General features: G+C 51.2%; 1 protein-coding gene and 2 long non-coding RNA genes across 9 annotated transcripts in view; 1 reads left to right on the forward strand and 2 right to left on the reverse strand.

Annotated features, from left to right (window-relative positions):
* The window catches only part of TBX5 (T-box transcription factor 5), a 62,282-nt gene that overhangs the window by 11,066 nt on the left and 34,263 nt on the right, over window positions 1–16,953 (forward strand). Inside the window, exon 1 of one of the 5 annotated variants that reach the window (XM_085238796.1) lies at window positions 10,480–10,931. The exons of 1 other annotated variant lie outside the window; for it this stretch is intronic. Coding sequence is in view for 1 of the 4 variants with exons in the window: in XM_085238794.1 (XP_085094920.1) it covers window positions 15,607–15,625 (19 nt within the window). In the remaining 3 variants the exon portion in view is untranslated. Of the gene's footprint in view, window positions 1–10,479; window positions 10,932–13,058; window positions 13,247–15,320; window positions 15,626–15,859; window positions 15,878–16,953 lie in introns of those variants that run through there. 3 more of the 5 variants (XM_085238797.1, XM_085238794.1, XM_085238799.1) reach the window with 3 other exon arrangements.
* Window positions 8,450–13,036, reverse strand: LOC146543209 (uncharacterized). 3 transcript variants are annotated; one of them, XR_014887079.1, is made up of 5 exons: window positions 12,661–12,839; window positions 11,903–11,997; window positions 10,083–10,275; window positions 9,838–9,958; window positions 8,450–9,691 (listed from the first exon to the last, which is right to left on the reverse strand). It is a non-coding gene; the product is annotated as an uncharacterized LOC146543209 (long non-coding RNA). The 3 variants fall into 3 exon arrangements; XR_014887080.1 differs by lacking the exons at window positions 10,083–10,275; window positions 12,661–12,839 and adding an exon at window positions 12,866–13,036; XR_014887078.1 differs by lacking the exon at window positions 10,083–10,275.
* On the reverse strand, window positions 15,619–16,618 carry LOC146543210 (uncharacterized). The gene is made up of 3 exons (XR_014887086.1): window positions 16,449–16,618; window positions 15,938–16,027; window positions 15,619–15,859 (listed from the first exon to the last, which is right to left on the reverse strand). It is a non-coding gene; the product is annotated as an uncharacterized LOC146543210 (long non-coding RNA).

The following is a 16,953-nucleotide window of genomic DNA, read 5'->3' on the forward strand; positions in this document are numbered from 1 at the left end:
ATTTCCAGGGCTAACGGCTGAGCTCACTTCCAGTAGTGCAGCTGCTGTAAATTTAGACTAATTAGCGGTAGTCTGAGTAATTTGGGGAGTAGTAAATGTTTTGGCATTTGTATGCTTGTTTGTTTTTCTCTTTGGAGGATTAGAGGGAATATATCTGCACTGCACATTGGGGCTGAGAGTTGGGGGTTCTGTTGCTCATTTTGGACCAGATTTCCTGCCTATGCAGCTCACGTCTGAAGACACGGGGCTTAGAATATGGCCAAGGGCTTGAGTGCACACACTCCCTGGATCCCAAAGGAGTCTCAGCCGTTCTGTCCATCAGGTATTTGGTGTTGCTGAAGGCAGTCCCGAAGCTGTCTGGGCACTCTCTAGGAGTAGAGGTCTTAGGAGCATGATGTGCTAACAGTGAGTAGCAGAAACACCCAGGTCAGGCAGGTGTGAGCTTCAACGTGAAACTTCATACATAAAAATATTCTCTTTTTGTATACTTTATGGAACAGGATTTTTACCTGTTTAAATTTAGTAACTGAACACCAGTTTGCCATGCAGGAAGTCTGTCTGTCACTTTCAGCTCTTGGAAAAGACCTGTGCAACAGTAGCACCTGTTCTACTGTATGCCTAGGATTCTGCTGCATGAATACCTTAATGATATAACCTAGAATGAACTATGTCCCCAAATGCACGTCGCACAGCAGGAAGCATCATGCTGTGCCACTTCGTGCTCTGCTTGGTTTCAAAAGTGTTGTGCTTAGCAAGGATGGGTGTGCCCTTGTTGCCTGTTCTGTAGGAGCTCTGAAGACCTGTCCAAGCTCAGAACCATGGCAACATGCTCACTGTGTGTATTAGCCAGAGCTAACAGATCAAAACAATTGTGCAGTTCAGGCTGTTAGTCTAGGCTCTGTGTGCTGTATGCGGGTAGGTATGTAGGATATGTAGGGTATTCAACCCTGCTACTGCAGGAAGTGTCTTTGGACTGAGCAAAACAGCCATTCCAGTCTCTCCGATGTGAGAGGGTTAAGCAGTGGTCTAAATGTGTATCCGGTGAGGTGTGAAGGAGGGAGGGCCCTGCCATCAGCCAGTAGCAAGGCAGAAACAGAGCCCAGCTTTTGTAATTTCCCAGTCCCAGGTCTTCCACCTTGTTTATTATCCTAATGCCCCCCCCATCACCTCTGTTTATAAGCATCCCACTTCAAATAAAAGAAAGGAGGGATGTCACATGTGACTGCTCCGTGTGCGACTGCCCTGCAGTTGGATGTCAGAGCCCTGCTACTGGAAGGTGAGGGAGGAGTGAAAGCACAAGGAAGGACCACCTGCCTCAGTGAGCAAAGGCACTCGCAATTACAGGTGACCATGCAATAGCCGCTTAATCCAGAGGGGTCCCCAGAACATCCACTGCGTGCACTACAGGCCATAAAACACTTCCCAACACCCTATAACAAATTTAAGACCGTTAGTACAAAAAACCAAAAGCCACAAAAACTCTAACATGCAGGAGAGATCAAGGGCACTGCCAGTGTCCCAGCTCCCAGCAGTAGCTGGGAAATTGTTAGGTGAAAATGTCCAGATGATCTTAGGAAGTGGACCATAGCCCACCCTATGGAGAAAAGCAAGAAAACCTCACCAGTCCCTGCCAAATCTGACCCGAGGGGAAATTCTTTCCTGAATACAGGCCAAAACTCAAAGTAATTGCACATGTAGTCTTTAAAAATGGATTTTATTTAGGAGAAACACATTGTCATCATCATCCTGTAAACTGCGCCAAATGTGTGCTAGGGACTTCCCATAGAAGCAGAAATTGAAAGGTTATTTTATTTTATTTTATTTTGCAGCAATGCTGCTATGAGTAAGATGCCTGCCACTGTGATCTGGCTGGAGGTCCCTCTGCAGGTATCCCAGCTATCTGGCATCTCAAGCTGCTTTGTTTCCTTGCCAGGGTCCCTGGACAGCTATGATACATTGGATTTATGGCTTATAATCAGCCTCAGTCTTTTGAAAGGAAGACAAAGCTTTTTGGAGGGTTTACTTGAGGTCCTGGCCTGAGGAACCCTGCTCAGAGTTGGTACAACTGCTGTGCCTGATTTTGAATAATGCAGCTGCTCTCTGCCACCACTGAAATGCTCTGTGATGTACAGGGCTTGTAAAAGTGCTAAGTGCCACTTAAACCCAACTCACCGATACTGAAGGACTTGTTCTCAGGGCAAATTTGCTTCTGTTTCCTGCAGTCCCAACCCAGTTTCTTTCTTTTCCTTCTCTTTGATATGACTTTCTGCTCTTGGTTATGGCACTAATTGCAGGGAGAGCTAGCTAGGCTGCAGTTTAATCAGAAGCTGATGGATTTTTGAGCAATTCCTAGAACATCTTACCCAAATTAGATGTTGCTGAGTCTCCAGCACTACTAATGAAGCCAACTACATGGTCTGAAGAGAGTCAAGAGTGAGGCTAGGAAGGGATGGATATATGCTCTCTCAATCTCTTAGATCATACCATTTTACAAATGGTCTCACAAGTCTTCAAAAAATGGCTCCAAGGTTGTTTGATTTTGGAGTTTCCAAGCTTGTAGGCAACTATTTAGACACAGTGGCCTTTAGCACATGTGGGGATCAGGATTGATACACCCAGTCTTTGCCCAGATCTCACCAGGGGACTACTCTGGGACCGACTGAGAGCATGGGGCATGTACTGGTCCTGTAACAAGAACATCTATGCATTAGAAAGTGTACAGACACCACCAAACCAGCTCAGGAGCAACCCAACAAGGTGAGGCACATCTCAGGGCTAAGGGAAGCCAGTGGGAATGTAGGAATCTCCACCCAACTGACATGGAAGTGGACATCTAACTATTGATCCCATCCCATGCTTACATCATGACGTCAGTGATATCCATGGGAGACGAATATTTCCAGTGCTGCAGAACACTTCCTAGTACAGCCATGGAGCAAGAAGTTGTGGTCCCAGCCGGGGACTTCCATAGGGTGAAGATGCAGCCTTCCAGCTGCAGTGCTTGCCATTGATGAGTGTCCTCCCTGCTCTGCCTGGTGTTCTCCTCTCTGCTCTGGCTTTGTCTCCAGAATGTTGGCTCATGGGCAGTGTTGTCTGCAGTTTGTGACGCAGTTGCTGATGCTCCTCCAACACCCAGCAGCAGAGAGCCTACTGAGAGCCAGGAGCAGCACAGACTGTGATTGGAGCTGGGACAGGGACAAGGACAACAACATGCCAGCCCTCCCAGCCCACATCATCCAGCTCTACTCCCACTGGTTTCCCTCTCACCCAACCAGTTGGCAAAAATAAAAATGACAAGATTTAATGACAGTGAACCCATTACAGCTGAAGAGCCAAGTTTGCTGAGAGAGTGTTGACATCAATTTCTTTAATAGGAGAATTTTTTATATATGTGCATTTGGAAAGAACAGGTTAAAAGCAAAAGTCAGTATTAAGTAAAAATGTATGTAAAAGAAATAAAAATAGCCCAGGTTGGACTAGGAGAGGAGAAAAGGGTGTACTATTTCCATTAAGTCTGTACTATTTCCATTAAGTTTAAATGGCGGGCGAACCTGAAACTTTGACAGGACTGTGCACATCCCCTCAGAGCCATCTCCTGCAGAGTGATGGCTGCATAGCTTTGCTCCCCATGGTCGCTTGCTAATTCACCAGCTCTTCTCCAGTGCGCGGAATGTTCGATGGAAACAGGGACTGTGGGGTATCTTCTGAAGTTCTCAAATCTGACTCAACTCATACAAAGCGCTCTGCTGATGGAGACTTGGTTAAAGGACTTTTGTGAAGATCCATGAAGTCAGAATGAGCATCAGGGATGGACCTGGAGCACAATGTGTGTGCCCACTCAATGCATGGCGTAGCTGGGCCTCCGCCTGTTCCCTTGCGCTTTGGGCCTGCTCCCAGTCATAGGGCATCCAAGGGAAACCTGAGCTTCTACCTTCATATCACCTCAGTGAAATCATGCCTACAAAGTCACAGAATGACAAAAAGCACAAGGCTATAATTTTCTGCACTTTTTGGAGGGAAAAAGATATATATATATATGTAATAACAATAAGAACAAACCAAACACTCTCCTTCCTCCTTCCTGTGATTCTGAGTGGACAGTTTGAATCAGTGCTCGGACTCCAAGGAGTGGGAGCATCCTACTGGTGCTGCTGGAGTGATGCCAGCCAGGCAACCCCCCGTGCTTCCAGCATCCCTGAACCAAGAGAGGCTGCAACTCCAACCCACAGGCTAGGCAGGGCCCTCGGGGGCATTAATAACCCGAGGGAAGGGTTCTGCTGCTCTGTCCAGAACAGGCCTCCTCACGCACTGAGCCCCACGCCAGTCGGAGGGGTCAAGCTAATGCTGACACTGGGCCCTTTGATTGTGCTTGATTCATGCGCATACGGCACTGGTAGGTCAGGTGGGCCATTAATCCCTCAGTTCCCTGCCCCCTTTCACAGGAAAGAAAAAGAAAATGAGAAATAAGTTTAGTGGATGATTTTCCAGCTCGCTTCAAGGCCTGTGATATGAGCTGCCTAAGAGGTCTGGGTAGGTAGGAATGAGTGCATTTCCTCTGTGCTCTGGGGTTACTGTTTTGGTTTGGGGTTCTTTGTTTGTTAGTTCTCTGTTTGTTTTGCTTTGGTGGGGTTTCTTCTGTTTTTCTTTTTGTTTTTGTAACATGGGAGGAAGAAAGTGGAGCTGCAAGCAGTGAACCAAGGCTGGTGATGCTGCTCTGGGCTGGGTAGCAGCTGTTGAGCCCTGTGGGGGCCCAGGGGTGCCCCGGGATACACAAACAGAAAACAAACTTCTATTAAATGGTCTGTTTAATTTTGTATTTGAAGTGTCCGTTTAATTTTCATCTTGAATCTCTTTTCATCATCGCACCCGATAAGTCAGAGGGAATGGGGTTGCGCAAAAACGTGCATCCTTACCCTCTGTCCACACACAAGAGAGAGCCTCAGCTCTGCTTGAAAGCGTTGGTTGTCGGGAAGGACCCAGCGAGCAGCTGATGCGCTCCCCCCGCCACAGCAACGGAGCGACCTGGGGCTGAGGGGTAATCGTGCGGGGGCAGCGGGCCGGGAAAACTCCTCCGAGCGGGGATAGGAGCGGGACAGACAGCCCTCGGACGGCTGAAAATAGCCGCGCTCCGGGCTGGGAAAGCCGCAGTGGGCAAATGACCAATTAGGGAATCTTTGTCAGATTCGGGAAAGCCGAGATAAGTCTCTTTTATCAGCCTATAAAAATACCACTTTCACTTATCTGCAGCTACCTACGCCGCGCAGCTGCGGGAGGAGGGGAAAGGAGGGGTTACGGCCGGGCTCGGCGGCGAGTGGGGGTTGGAAAACCGTTTTCTGCTCCAGAAGGAGACTTCTTTCCTCCTTCTCCTTCTCCTCCTCCCCACAGAGCGGGACCCGCGCCCGTGGATCGGGGCCACGGGTCTCCGCCGAGGAGAACAAATCCCTTCCCATCCCCTTCCCCTGTTTCCCATCCCTGTCCTCGGTACGGGATGAACTCTAAGGGCAGGGCTGCGTGGTGCCGTGGCACCCACGGGCACGTGTGGAGGCGGTGCGCGAGCGGGGGCGCGTACGAATACAGCGATGCGTGCGCGCAGCAGTTGGCCGGGCGCCCACCGTCGCGCATTTTTTTTTCTGTGTTTCCTACAAAAATTCAGACTCTGCACCCCGAGGACACGGAATCACCCCCACCCTCCCCCCATCTGTTCGGGCTCTCGCAGGATCGGGGCACGGATGACACGAACGCGTTCTGCATCTGTGCGAGATCTGCCCCGAACGCATCTCCGTTTGAATACCCGCACGCAAACAGAGGATCAAGACGTGGAGAGAGTGCTAACATGCATTCCTACTGTGGGAAAACATGCCGCACTTTGATTATTTTCTCTGTGGTTTCCAGTCTATTTGGGCTGTAAGAAAACGATCAGATACAGCCTGAAGGGGGGAAAAAAAGGTCAGGCAAGTAAAGCCAAATCGATGTTTTCTAGGTTTTTTGGAGGAGAAAGTCGGTGGAGGCAAAAGATTAGGGAAAACGCTGGGAAAACAACGGGTTTCACTCAGCCATCCTAAGCGGGCTTGCTCAGGTGGGAGCTCGGGGTGTGAGGGGCTCTCCCTCACCCTTTGTCCATCCGAGTTCGAGACCACAGAACAGACCTTGCTGCTTTTTACATTTCTTTTAAAGGCAGAATAAGCAGATTTGGCTGGCACATGCAAGGTGGAAGCCTCTCCACGAAGAACCCCGCGGTCACGAGTGGGGCTGTTTGCTTTAACCTTAGCCAGTGGGACTTGCAGGCAGACCGGGGTGAAGCGCTTCTCTTTGCACGTGGGTACGCAAAGCTTTGAACAAAATATATACGTTTACATATATGTGTGTGTGTGTGCGTGTGTGCGTGTGTCTTCCTGTCCCCTTTCGAGGAATAAATGCCATCCCCGCCGGTGCGGGACACGGAAGCTGGCAGCGAAGTGAGGCAGTGCGGGCAGTGTGGAGCATGGGGAAGAGCAGCCCTTAGGACAGCCTCTCTGGTCAGGCTGGTACCTTTCGCACAGATTTGCTTGGAAGGGCTTGGAAATTCTTTTCCAAATATATCCCCGGAGCGCCCGTCTCCCCCCTCAGCCTTCCCCGGGTGCCCCTCCTCGGCCGCCGGCTCCCCGTGCAGGTGAGAACGGATGCAGTGGGAGCGGTGACAGACGCAGCACCCCCACCCCGGATCGCACCCCGGAGCTGGGGGGGTTCATCCAACCCTGCTTCGACGGGAGGATCGCTCTGTCCATGCAAAACACGCGTGGGATCCGCAGTTCCGCGCCCGATTGCTGGGGGAGCAGTGTGGGGCCGGTCCCAGGGGTACAAGCAGGGAAGTGTTTGGGGTCTTCTGAGTGGGATAACGGGATGTTGTTCCCGTGTTTGAAATTTCGGGTCCTTCTCCCCTGCTTTCACCTCCCGAAGGAGGGCACCATCCCCGCCTCTCCCGCTACCGAGACAGCAAGGAGGATCGAGAGGCTCCTAAGCACTTGGCCTAGCCAAAAACCGGAGAATTCCACCCAAAATGCCTTGGAGGAGAGAACTATGGTGCTGCTGCCGGGAGGAAATGCCCAAAGGAAGCGTTCAGCTTCGGGATTTGGAGGGCCAGAGTTTTGAGGTGCTCGTTTCCCAGTAGCACTGCTGTCAGTCCGCAGAACCTTGCAGGGTTCTTCTCGTTCTGGAGTCCCTCGGGGTGGGGGGACGGGAGGAACAACGGGACACTTCCGCCGCTGAGGGCAGCAGAGCCGGGCCGGGGCTGGAACCCCTGCAGGCATCTGGGGTGGGGGATCGCCCTCTGGGAGCCTTCAAAAGTCATTTTAACAGCGCGTTTCGTTGGAATATATATATATAAATGAATATATATATATATATTCTTTATGAAAAACTCCGCCTGGGTTGTTTCTCCCACAACACGTTTTTACAGTGAGATCAAGGACATGCTCGTTGCATTGTGGTTGCAGGTCCTTGTTTCTTCGGGTGTGTTTTTTTTTTTTTTTTAATTTTTTTTTTTCTTTTTATCCTTTTTTTTTAAATTTCTCTGTCGGGTTGTTTTATTTTTCCTTTTATTATTCTTTTTTTTTTTTTTTTTCCCCTTTCTTTTTGTTCCTTCTTTCCTTAATGCACTTCGGGGCAAAGCCCACAGAAGTTCGCATTTCGCGCGGTGCAATTAAGGGAGAAGGAACGAGATCTTGATTGCTTCAGCTCAGTTGTGATCGCTTCGGAGGTGGGGGAGCGGGCGAGCGGGAATTGATTTTAGATTTCTCTTTTATGTCGGGTCTGGTTTCTGGTGATTAAATTTCTCTCTTATGTGGACTGAACCTACGGATAACTGATTAATAACATGCCACTTGGCGCCAACACGGGGTCTCGAGGCCTTTAATCGGCAAGATGCACAAGAGAACAGAGAGAAACACAGAGCAGGACAAACTCCACCAGCTCTTTCAGCCTGCTGTTCTCTGCCTCGGCGCAGGGTTGGTTTTTTTTTTTTTTTTTTTTTTTTTTTTCATCTATTCAGTATTTCCTGCTAAACTCGTAAACTTTATTTGATTTACAGCTATTTCATGAACCTGCTTAAACTAACATGTGTTCCGTCTTGTCCAACTGAATCATAAAAAACAATCTTGGATCCAAACAAGATTTTTTTTTTTTTTTTCCCTTAAAGAAACGAGTTATTAATGACAGAAAATAGGCATTGTCTAGAGCGGCGCTGCTGCGACCCCGGGGGGGATCCAGAGCCCGGACCCGCAGGTAACGCCCGGCTCTCGGCTCGGAGGGTTTGGCACTGAGGTCGAAGCAGATTATTTTTCCTTAAATAAAAGAAAATATAATGTGGAAACGAATGGTTTCCAATCGCTTGGTGCCTAAAATGTGCTCCCGAAGGCAGGAGATCCGCTCCCTCAGCCCGCGGCCCCGCAGCCGAGCAGGTAAACGCGCACGTCCGCCTCCCAAAGCAAACAGACGGGCAGGGAATGGGCTCCGAGCGTTCCCTCAAAGCGCGTTCAGACCGAACGAGACAAGCACACATCCGTTTCGCTACACGTGGAACAGGTCTAATTTTTACTGCGATGTAGAGGTGCGCGTGCACGTGTCCCTGCGAGACATCAGCTTCACCAAACCCTGTGCCAACCAGAGCGGCTCTTTGCACCCGGATCTTCACCTCTGAAGGGATGAAAGTTCTCGGGAAAGCTCCGAGCAGCTCCCCGCCCCGACAGCAGAGTACGGCCCGGCCTCATCGCCTGCAGCCCCTGGTTCTGCGCGTCCCAACCCCAACTCCCCTCCGCGCTCACAGATGTACAGATACACGCGTTTACCACGTTGGCCTCATCCAGTCTTTGCACAAAGGACAAGGGCACGGACCGGGGGGGAATGCTCTTTTTTGATGACTGGAATGCCCCTTCCACCCTGTAGATATCTCTATTTTTTTTGCTCTTAACGTGAGCTAAAGGAAACAAGCCAAACTTTTTAGGAGCCGTTTAGGTGACACGTATAATGTGTATTTTCACCGTCGGAACAGCGCGTATTTCTAGGATGCCTGAGGCAGCCACACGGAGCCGGGTTACGGCCGCAGTCCGCGCCGCGGGGCTGGGAATGGGGCTGGGAACGGGGATTAAAATGAGGCAGGGAGAGAGTCCCGAAATTTGTGAGGTTCTGTTAAAGTGAAGGATGCGTTCGTGACGGCTCTACCAGGCTTGTCTGCGTTTTTGCTTTGCGGGGCAGGGACGGGGGCCGGAGGAAGAAGGGGAATGTGGGGAGAGGGGGGAAAAAAAGAAAGGAAAAACGAGAAAAGGAAGGAAGATGAAGAGAGGGATTGGAAAGGAGGAAAATGAGGAAGAGGAAAAAATAGGAAGGAAGTCAGGGAGAGAGGAAGCGGGGCAGGGGGCTGCGCGGCGCTGGAGGTCGGCTCCTGCGGGCGGTGGTGGGGCCGCCTCGGGGCAAAGAAGGGGACAACTGAAAATCGCAGGTGTCCCTTGGGCAAAGGATGGGAGCAGCCACTCGGCTCGGGCCCCTCTGCCCTCCCCGACCGCAGCTCAAGGTCGCTGCAAGATCACTATCCGGGAGAGACACGGGGCGCTGAGACTTTCCCCCTCTTGCCCCTTTAGCTTTCTTCCCAGGACGAGAGCGAGGCCTTATCTTCTTTTATTTTCTCCTTCGGCCCGAGATAAAAGTCCTGATTGACACCCTGTTTGGTAATAGCAGATTAGCGGCTCTATTCCGGCATCAGCAACGCGCCCCGCTCCATCAGGAGTCGTGGACGAGGGCAGGGAGGGGATCGTGGGGTACTCTGTGAGAAGGGAGAATGGAAAGGGAAACCCAATGGCCCCTCACCTGGGTAGCGCTGTGCCCAGAAGAAAAGATGAGGAGGGGGCTTCGCAGCTCTGCCTCTGCCCGCTATGTTTCCTTCCCGTTACTGCTTTAAAGTCGGCAGTTCGCCTGGGAAATGAATGGGCTGGGGGGGGGGGGGGGGAAATGGGGGGTGTTTTTTAATTGCAAACTTTTTTTTTTTTTTAAGTAACGAGAAGGGTGGGAAATAGGACCGGAACTGCAGACTTTTAAAGAAAAATGGTGTTCACCTGCAGTTGCGAAACGTAAAACAAAAAGCTCGACCCAGATATCTACTCAGGAGGGGTAAAATTGTACTAAATGCGGGGTTTTAGCGATGGAAATAGTGACACGAAGAGAACTGTATTGGCGATTGGCGTTACTTTGAGACAAATATCTTTCCAAAAACCCTCTGGTCGATACAGGGCGTCGCTGCCCCGGCACCTTAAGGGGGAAAAAAAAATAATAGTGAATGGATGAAAGTATTTCCAGAGAGGATGAGGATGATTATTTCATATACTTGGTGCGTATTTCGCCAAGGAGTGTATGAGGCAAAAAAAAAAAAAAAAAAAGGAAAAATTAATTGGAGAGTGGAAGTAAAATGCCTAAAAATTGAAGGAAAAAAATGAAAAAGAATATTCTTGCTACGGGGGAGTTAAATCTACGGGAAGAAAAAAAAAAAAAGCAGTACTCGCTTCCTATGGGCTCCGGGCGGCGAGCACAGCGCTGCCGGCCCCGGGCGCGGTCTCTCCCGAGTAGCAGCGGCCGAACGCGGGGACCGATAGCTGTGCTACCGCCGACCCCAGAAGCGGTGTTTTAAAGGGTGTGTTCAGGGGTGGGGGGAGCGAGTTCACGCTCGGCACTATTTCTTATTGCTGACATTTCGACCCTACTGCAAGCCGGCACCCCGGCCACCCCCCTCCCTCCACCTCTCCTGGGTAAAACCCGCAAGGAGAAACCTCCAGGGCAGCGAGCGGGCGGGGGGCTGCGGCCATGCGGGACCACGGTGCGGGCGTTGCTCCGGGCAGGAAAGCTGGGGCCGACCCTGCTGGCCACATCGCAGCGAGGAGCCGCAGTCGCGCACCCCTCCGCACACGCAGGTAAATGGCCGCGGGGCGGGCGCCGCAAGATGCGGTGCGGTGCGGGAGCCTATGAGTACGTCCGTTTGTACGCGGCCGTGCCTTTAGGTGTGCACGCACCCGGGGGAGAGATCGGGCTCTAACGCCGTGCTGAAGGTGGGGGCGGATTTATGCCTGCGCGCACCCAAAATGTGGGCGTAAAGTATGGAGCCACGGGTGTGTGTAACGGATGGGGCCCGAGCGCTGCTGTGTGAGTGTGCACGACCGTCTCGCTATTTGCACGCTGACGAAGTGCGCGATTTTGTGATGTGCGCTCTGTACAGACGGAAGGACACGCCGATATGCACCCATCTCTGTAATTCTGAGCTCAGGCGCGTTCCACGCTCAGTGCGCACCCACATCGTTTGCACAAGGCATCGCGTGCACGCGCGCTGTTGCAAACCGCACGTGTTCTCACACTCATCTGCGCACACCTATCTGTATGCACGTGTGAGGATTTCCCTGTGCGGGGTGCGTTGGGCTGCCCCAAAGCAGAGCAAAGAAAGCGTTGCAAAGTGCGCGGTCTTGCTTGGGCTATTGGGGAGCTATTGGGGAGCTCTTCCCCAGCAGCATCCCCGATGGGGTTCGGGTTTTTTTTTTTTTTTTTGTGGGTTTTTTGTTGTTGTTGTTGTTGTTTTTGTTTTTTTTTGTTTGTTTTTTTTGTTTGTTTTTTGTTTTTGTTTTGGTTTGGTTTGGTTTGGTTTTGGTTTTGGTTTTGGCTTTGGTTTTGCGGAGTGACATGGAGCTTCTCCTCTCCGCCCCCCGTTTGCCATCCTCGCTGCTGTCTTGCCGAGGCCTGGCTGTCTGCAGAGCTGGGAATGGGGCAGGGAGCAGCATGGGGGGAATGGTGGAAGGCAGGCAGCAGGGACACGCAGCCGGGGCTGTGCCAGGGGGGGAAAGATGCCCGCAACCCCTCGGCCGGAGCTGCCTAGGGCCCTGCTGGGAACACTTACCCAGTCCTGCAGCAACTTCTCTCTCTTCCTTAGGTGATGCTCTTTCTTTCTCTCCCTATTTCTCCTCCTCCTCTTCCTCCTCCTCCTCTCTCTTTCTGTTGGAGGAAACAACGGTTGAGCATCTTTGGTGAAAACTCTGCCGCGAGTGCATCGCGAAACCCGCGCAGGTTGAGGGAGCGATGGGAGAGGGGGAGAGGGCGATGGGAGCAGCTGCTCCTCTGACTGCACTCGGAAGCATTTGGGGATTTGGTGCTTTTCTTTCTTTCTTTTCTCTTATTATTATCATTTTTTAACTTGTCAATCTCGTTTGGCAAATAATGGCTTCGATTTCCTACTTTTTTTTTCTTTTTCCTTAATCAGAACAAATAATTGGTTCCCGAAGTACACTTGAATCTGTGCAAATAGCCAGGTTATCATTTACTATATATAGCCCAGAGTGGTTGCTTCCAGAGGCGCCTAAGCATTCATTTGACAACTTTCTTTCCAACACTGTTTATTATTATTATTATTATTATTATTTGATTTCCTAAAAAATTAAGCTAAGTAGTGTCAGTACCGCTGGATTAAGCGAGTTGCTCCTGGTGAGGCGGGAGCTTTTCTACTCGTTTTCCTCTTTTCCACTCCAAGAGCGGATTTTCCCGGAGTTTCCAGCGACTCCGTGCTCTCTTTGGTAATGCACACTCCTATAGAACACCCACTCCCTCACACCCACGTATATACGTGTGGTTGCGTTGTGTGATAGAATCGTCTATACATACACATGCAGAGGGTGCGCGCAGCCTCGGTGAATTTTGCGTAGAGCCGAATGATTTCTTTGGAGGAAAAAAAAAAAAAAAAAAAAAAAAAAAAAAAAAAAAAAAAAGAAAAAAAGAAAAAGGAAAGAAAGAAAAAAAAAAAACACGAAAAAACCCCACAGGAATCTCACTGATAGGGTTTTAAAAGAGGAGAATAATACAAATTAACCTTCCATTACTGCTGCAGTCAACCATGACAGAATAGGCCAGTTGCGTGGTTGGTGACGTCTCCGTGTCCTATAGGAGCAAAGCTCGTGAGATAGCAGCTATCGCCTTGAACTCTCTTTATTTTATTGGAGTATGGCTGGTAATAAACAGTAATATTTAATTTGTCTGAGACCACAAATCGGCTTCTAGCTGGAAGGCTCCCTCGTCTTGACATTACAGTCCTAGGGAGCCTGGGCTTGAGCTCCTTTTCCCGGCTTTTTTTTTTTTTTTTTTTTTTCCTTCTTCTTCACCCCCCAACCTGCAGACGGAAATAAATTCGATTTATTTGCATCGTTTTCAACTTGTCTTCGAGGTGTTTGCGAGCCTCTTTGGCGCTGCGGAGGTGAGTGCGCGACCCGCGCCAGTAGCGCTGCCCGGGCGGCAGCCGCGCTCCAGGGCGCTTCTGCAAACTTCGAGATTTCCACTTTTGCCTTCTTTTTGGCGAGGGAAGGGGAGGGTCGCGTTCTCCCTCACTACAAGCTGCGGGCAGCCTTTTTCCTCGATGCAGGCAAGCTTTTACCTCGTCGCTTCGATATATTTTAATGAAATAATTAATAATAATAATATTTCTCCTCTGGCTTGCTTTTAGAAGGGCTGCGTTCCCAACAGTCGCGTCCCCCCTCTTCGACCCGGCTTTCCCGCAGCCCGGCCGGGCTCTGCTGCTTGTATTCCCTTCTCCGTGACGGTGGGAGGGCAGCCGGGGCCGTGACCGCTCTCTCCAAGGCCGAGGCCGGAGCGGCCGCGGCACCGCGCGGAAGGACGGCGCGATTTGTTCGCTCATTTGTTTGTGTTTGGAAGGGTTCCTCGGCTCTCTCCCCTCTAAAAATAATGAAAGACGGGACAAGTTCTGTTCTGTTCAAGTAGCTCCCGCTGGCTAATTCTCCGCGGCTACAAGTGCAGTTATTTTACTATTCTGATTTGCAACCGTTTACCGTTCGCTGTTTCTCCTCGGTAGCACGCATTGAGGGGGGCCTTGGGAGATGCCAAGCTACACCCACACACGCCTCCCCGGCCGCTCGCCCCCGGACTTTTCGCCCGCTGCTTTCTCCTGCAACTCGCAGAGGCTGCGGCGTCCCCGAGCCCCGCGGAGCTGAGCAGCGCTGTGGCTCTGCTGAAACTTCCGCGAAATGCAAAAGGAACGGCCGAGAGACAGAAAAGGGTTGAGGTTTCGGAGGGGTGGGAGGGGGGGTTTAGAGCAAAGGGGAGGGGGTGGAAGGAGGAGGAAGGTGGGCAGAGCAGATCTAAAACATGCCATTTATTCCGAGTCTTATCAAAAATCCGACTCGCCAATCTGGTTCTCTTCAGGCTGCAGAATGCCACAGGAAGGCTGTTTACCCTGCGCTGACCTATTCAACTTTACCCTCAAAATAATACATTAAAAAGAGAGCGAGAAGGGAGAGGAGGAAGACGCAGATAAAGCCACGTCCCCGCTCCCCGCTGACGGTTTGATTATTTGAGCAGAGCAGAGGCTGCGGGGCTGCGTGCCCTGGCCGGGCAGCGAGGCGAGGGATGGGGGAGAGGCTGGAGAGGGGCTCGGGGGGACGACACGCACTGCAGGGTCCGCCTTGGTGGGTTCAGTCCCGCTCCGCCGTGTTCCATCCCTTTTCCCAGGTTATACGGAGTAGGGTCCACTTGAGGGGATCTTCCCCCTCCCCCCGCCACCGTTCTCCCCCTTCCCATAGATTTTTATTTTATTTTATTTTATTTTATAATTTTTTTTTAAAGGCCTATGTAAGCAAAGATAGAGATGGGTTCGCATCCACACCTCTGGGCAGCCTCTGAGGGCGGGGGGGACGGGGGGGCGGGGGTGGTGTGAGGTTAGCGGAGCCAGCGATTTATTTAAAGGGTTGAGGGGGAAGGGGGATATTCCCAGGCGCTGAATTTTCTCTTTGGTTGGGAGAGATGGATGGAGGAGGGAGGGAAGGAGGTAAGGCAGAGGGGGAGGGCTGCTGGGGAGTTTGACGATTGTCTTTGTGCCTTGTTCTTGTTTGCCGGCCAGAAAAATAGGCTGGAAAAGGAGGTTTGGGGGGGAGGGGGCGGGCGGGAGGGTTGGGTGAGGGAGTCTCTCCGGAGCAGGATCCCAGCTGGTTGGGCAGCGGATCCCGGCACTTGGCGAGCGGAGCTGGACGAGCCCAGGTCCCCTCCGCGCTCCGCTCCGCAACCCGCGCTCTACTCCGCGCAGCCCCGCGGTAGCACCGAGCTGAGAACCTGCCCCGAGCGGTCGCTGCCAGCCCGCCCGGAACTTTTTTTTCCCTATTTTCTTTTCGAAGGGAGTGCTGTTGGCTTTTTGCTCTCTTTCGCCCTCTCCCTCCCCCCCCCCCCCCCCGCCTTTTTTTTTTTTAATGATTATTTTTTTTTATTTTGAGGGGGGAGTAGAAAGATTAGGGTGGGGAAAAGTGCATCTTCCAGATCAGGCTGAGAAAAGGGTGGGGGTGGGGGCTTTATCTTGGTCTCAGGATCCTTTCTGGTGCGTCTGACAACCTGGAAGTGTTTGGAGAGAGCAAGAGAGAGAGAGAGAGAGCGAGGCAGGCAGGCGGCTTGCGTTGGATAGAGCTTTTTCTTCCAGGCTGGGTTTTCACATGCTGATCCGCAAATAAATAAATAAAAGGAAATATGCACACGAGAAGCCTGATCCCATTGTAATTTCCATTGCCAAGGGGGAAAATATACACATACATATATATATGGAGATGCATTGATTGCATGGAATTCGACAAGCAAGGTAACAGCTCTTCCATTGCCATGTATGTCCGTCGGTGTCTGTAGTGCGTGTGCGCGTGTGCGACCGAGAGAGAGCGAAAGTGGCTGTCCGGGGTCATTGTTAGACACAAACTGTCTGTGCCGAGGAGCGGCGAGGCCTCGGGAGACGCGGGATGAGGGGGGGCAGCTCCGCAGGGCTCCACGGCGGTGTGCGGGGCCGGGGGGGTCGGGGGGCGCAGGGCGCAGCGAGAGCAGCCTGGAACAAAAGGAGAGGGTGGGCTGGATTTCCCTTTTTTTTTTTCTTTATATAGATGTACATATATATATTGCGAACCAGCTCGGTGCTACTTTAGCGAAGCGGGATGCGTTTTTCATACAGCCATCGCGGCCTGGTTCTGTCAAGCTCCATTTCTTCTCAGAAGCTCTTTAAAGGGGAAAAAAAAAAATCAGCAGCCGTAGTTCGCCAGTTGCTCTTAGCTGTTGGGTTCTTCATTTTTTTTTTTCTTCCACCGTCACCCCTCGGTTTATTATTATTATTATTTTTAATCTGCTTAATTATTCCCTGACCCGCCGACACGGGGAGAGAGGCTGGTCTCCTGCGCTGCCATATCTGGGTCCCTCTTTGTTTTAATAAACGTGCCTTTTCTCCCCCACCCGCCTCCTAACTTTGCCGGCTCAAGGGGAAGAATAGATCCTCGCTGGAGGAAGATCGATTCGAAACTGATAGTGGGGGTTTCCGAGGCCGAAGCAAAAAGAAGAGGGGGGAAGAAAAGGAAATAATAATTATAATAAAAACGCAAACAGCTAGAAAAAAAAAGAGGAGGAGGGGAAGAGAAACCCCTTACGGTCCGTGGCTCGGCAGCTTCGGGGCTGCACTCGGTGTCCTCGAGTTCCCAGCCGCGCATTTTCCGCGCAGTCCCCACCGGGCGCGGTTCTCCTTCCCCGCACTGTGGGAAGGGAGCGCTGGAGAGGGGAGGGGGGTGGGGACCTGGGGACGGGGGCCTTTCTGTCAATGATCTTTAGCTCCGGAGGTGTGGACCCGCAGTCCCTTTGCTTTTTGTCCTTTTAAATTATATATACGTGTATGTATATATTACCCACCACTAGCATGGAAGAGCATTTTCTCCCCCTCCTTTCCACTCCCAATTCTCCTCTGCATTTAAAGGAGAATTGCCTTTTTTATGTTTTCTTTTAAAGCCTTTTAAATATTGTTGCAAGGAGAAGGAGGGCTCATTTCAAACCGTTCTCGTGTACTTAAAACCAATATTGTCTCCATATGGCTGGCCTTTCAAAACCGAATCCTCTTCTTTGAAACGCGCGAGAGAGGTTTTTTAAAAGCTATTAAAACTC

This window comes from Meleagris gallopavo, chromosome 17 (assembly GCF_905368555.1).
Source record: "Meleagris gallopavo chromosome 17, MGAL_WU_HG_1.1, whole genome shotgun sequence".
Classification (NCBI taxonomy): Eukaryota; Metazoa; Chordata; class Aves; order Galliformes; family Phasianidae; genus Meleagris; species Meleagris gallopavo.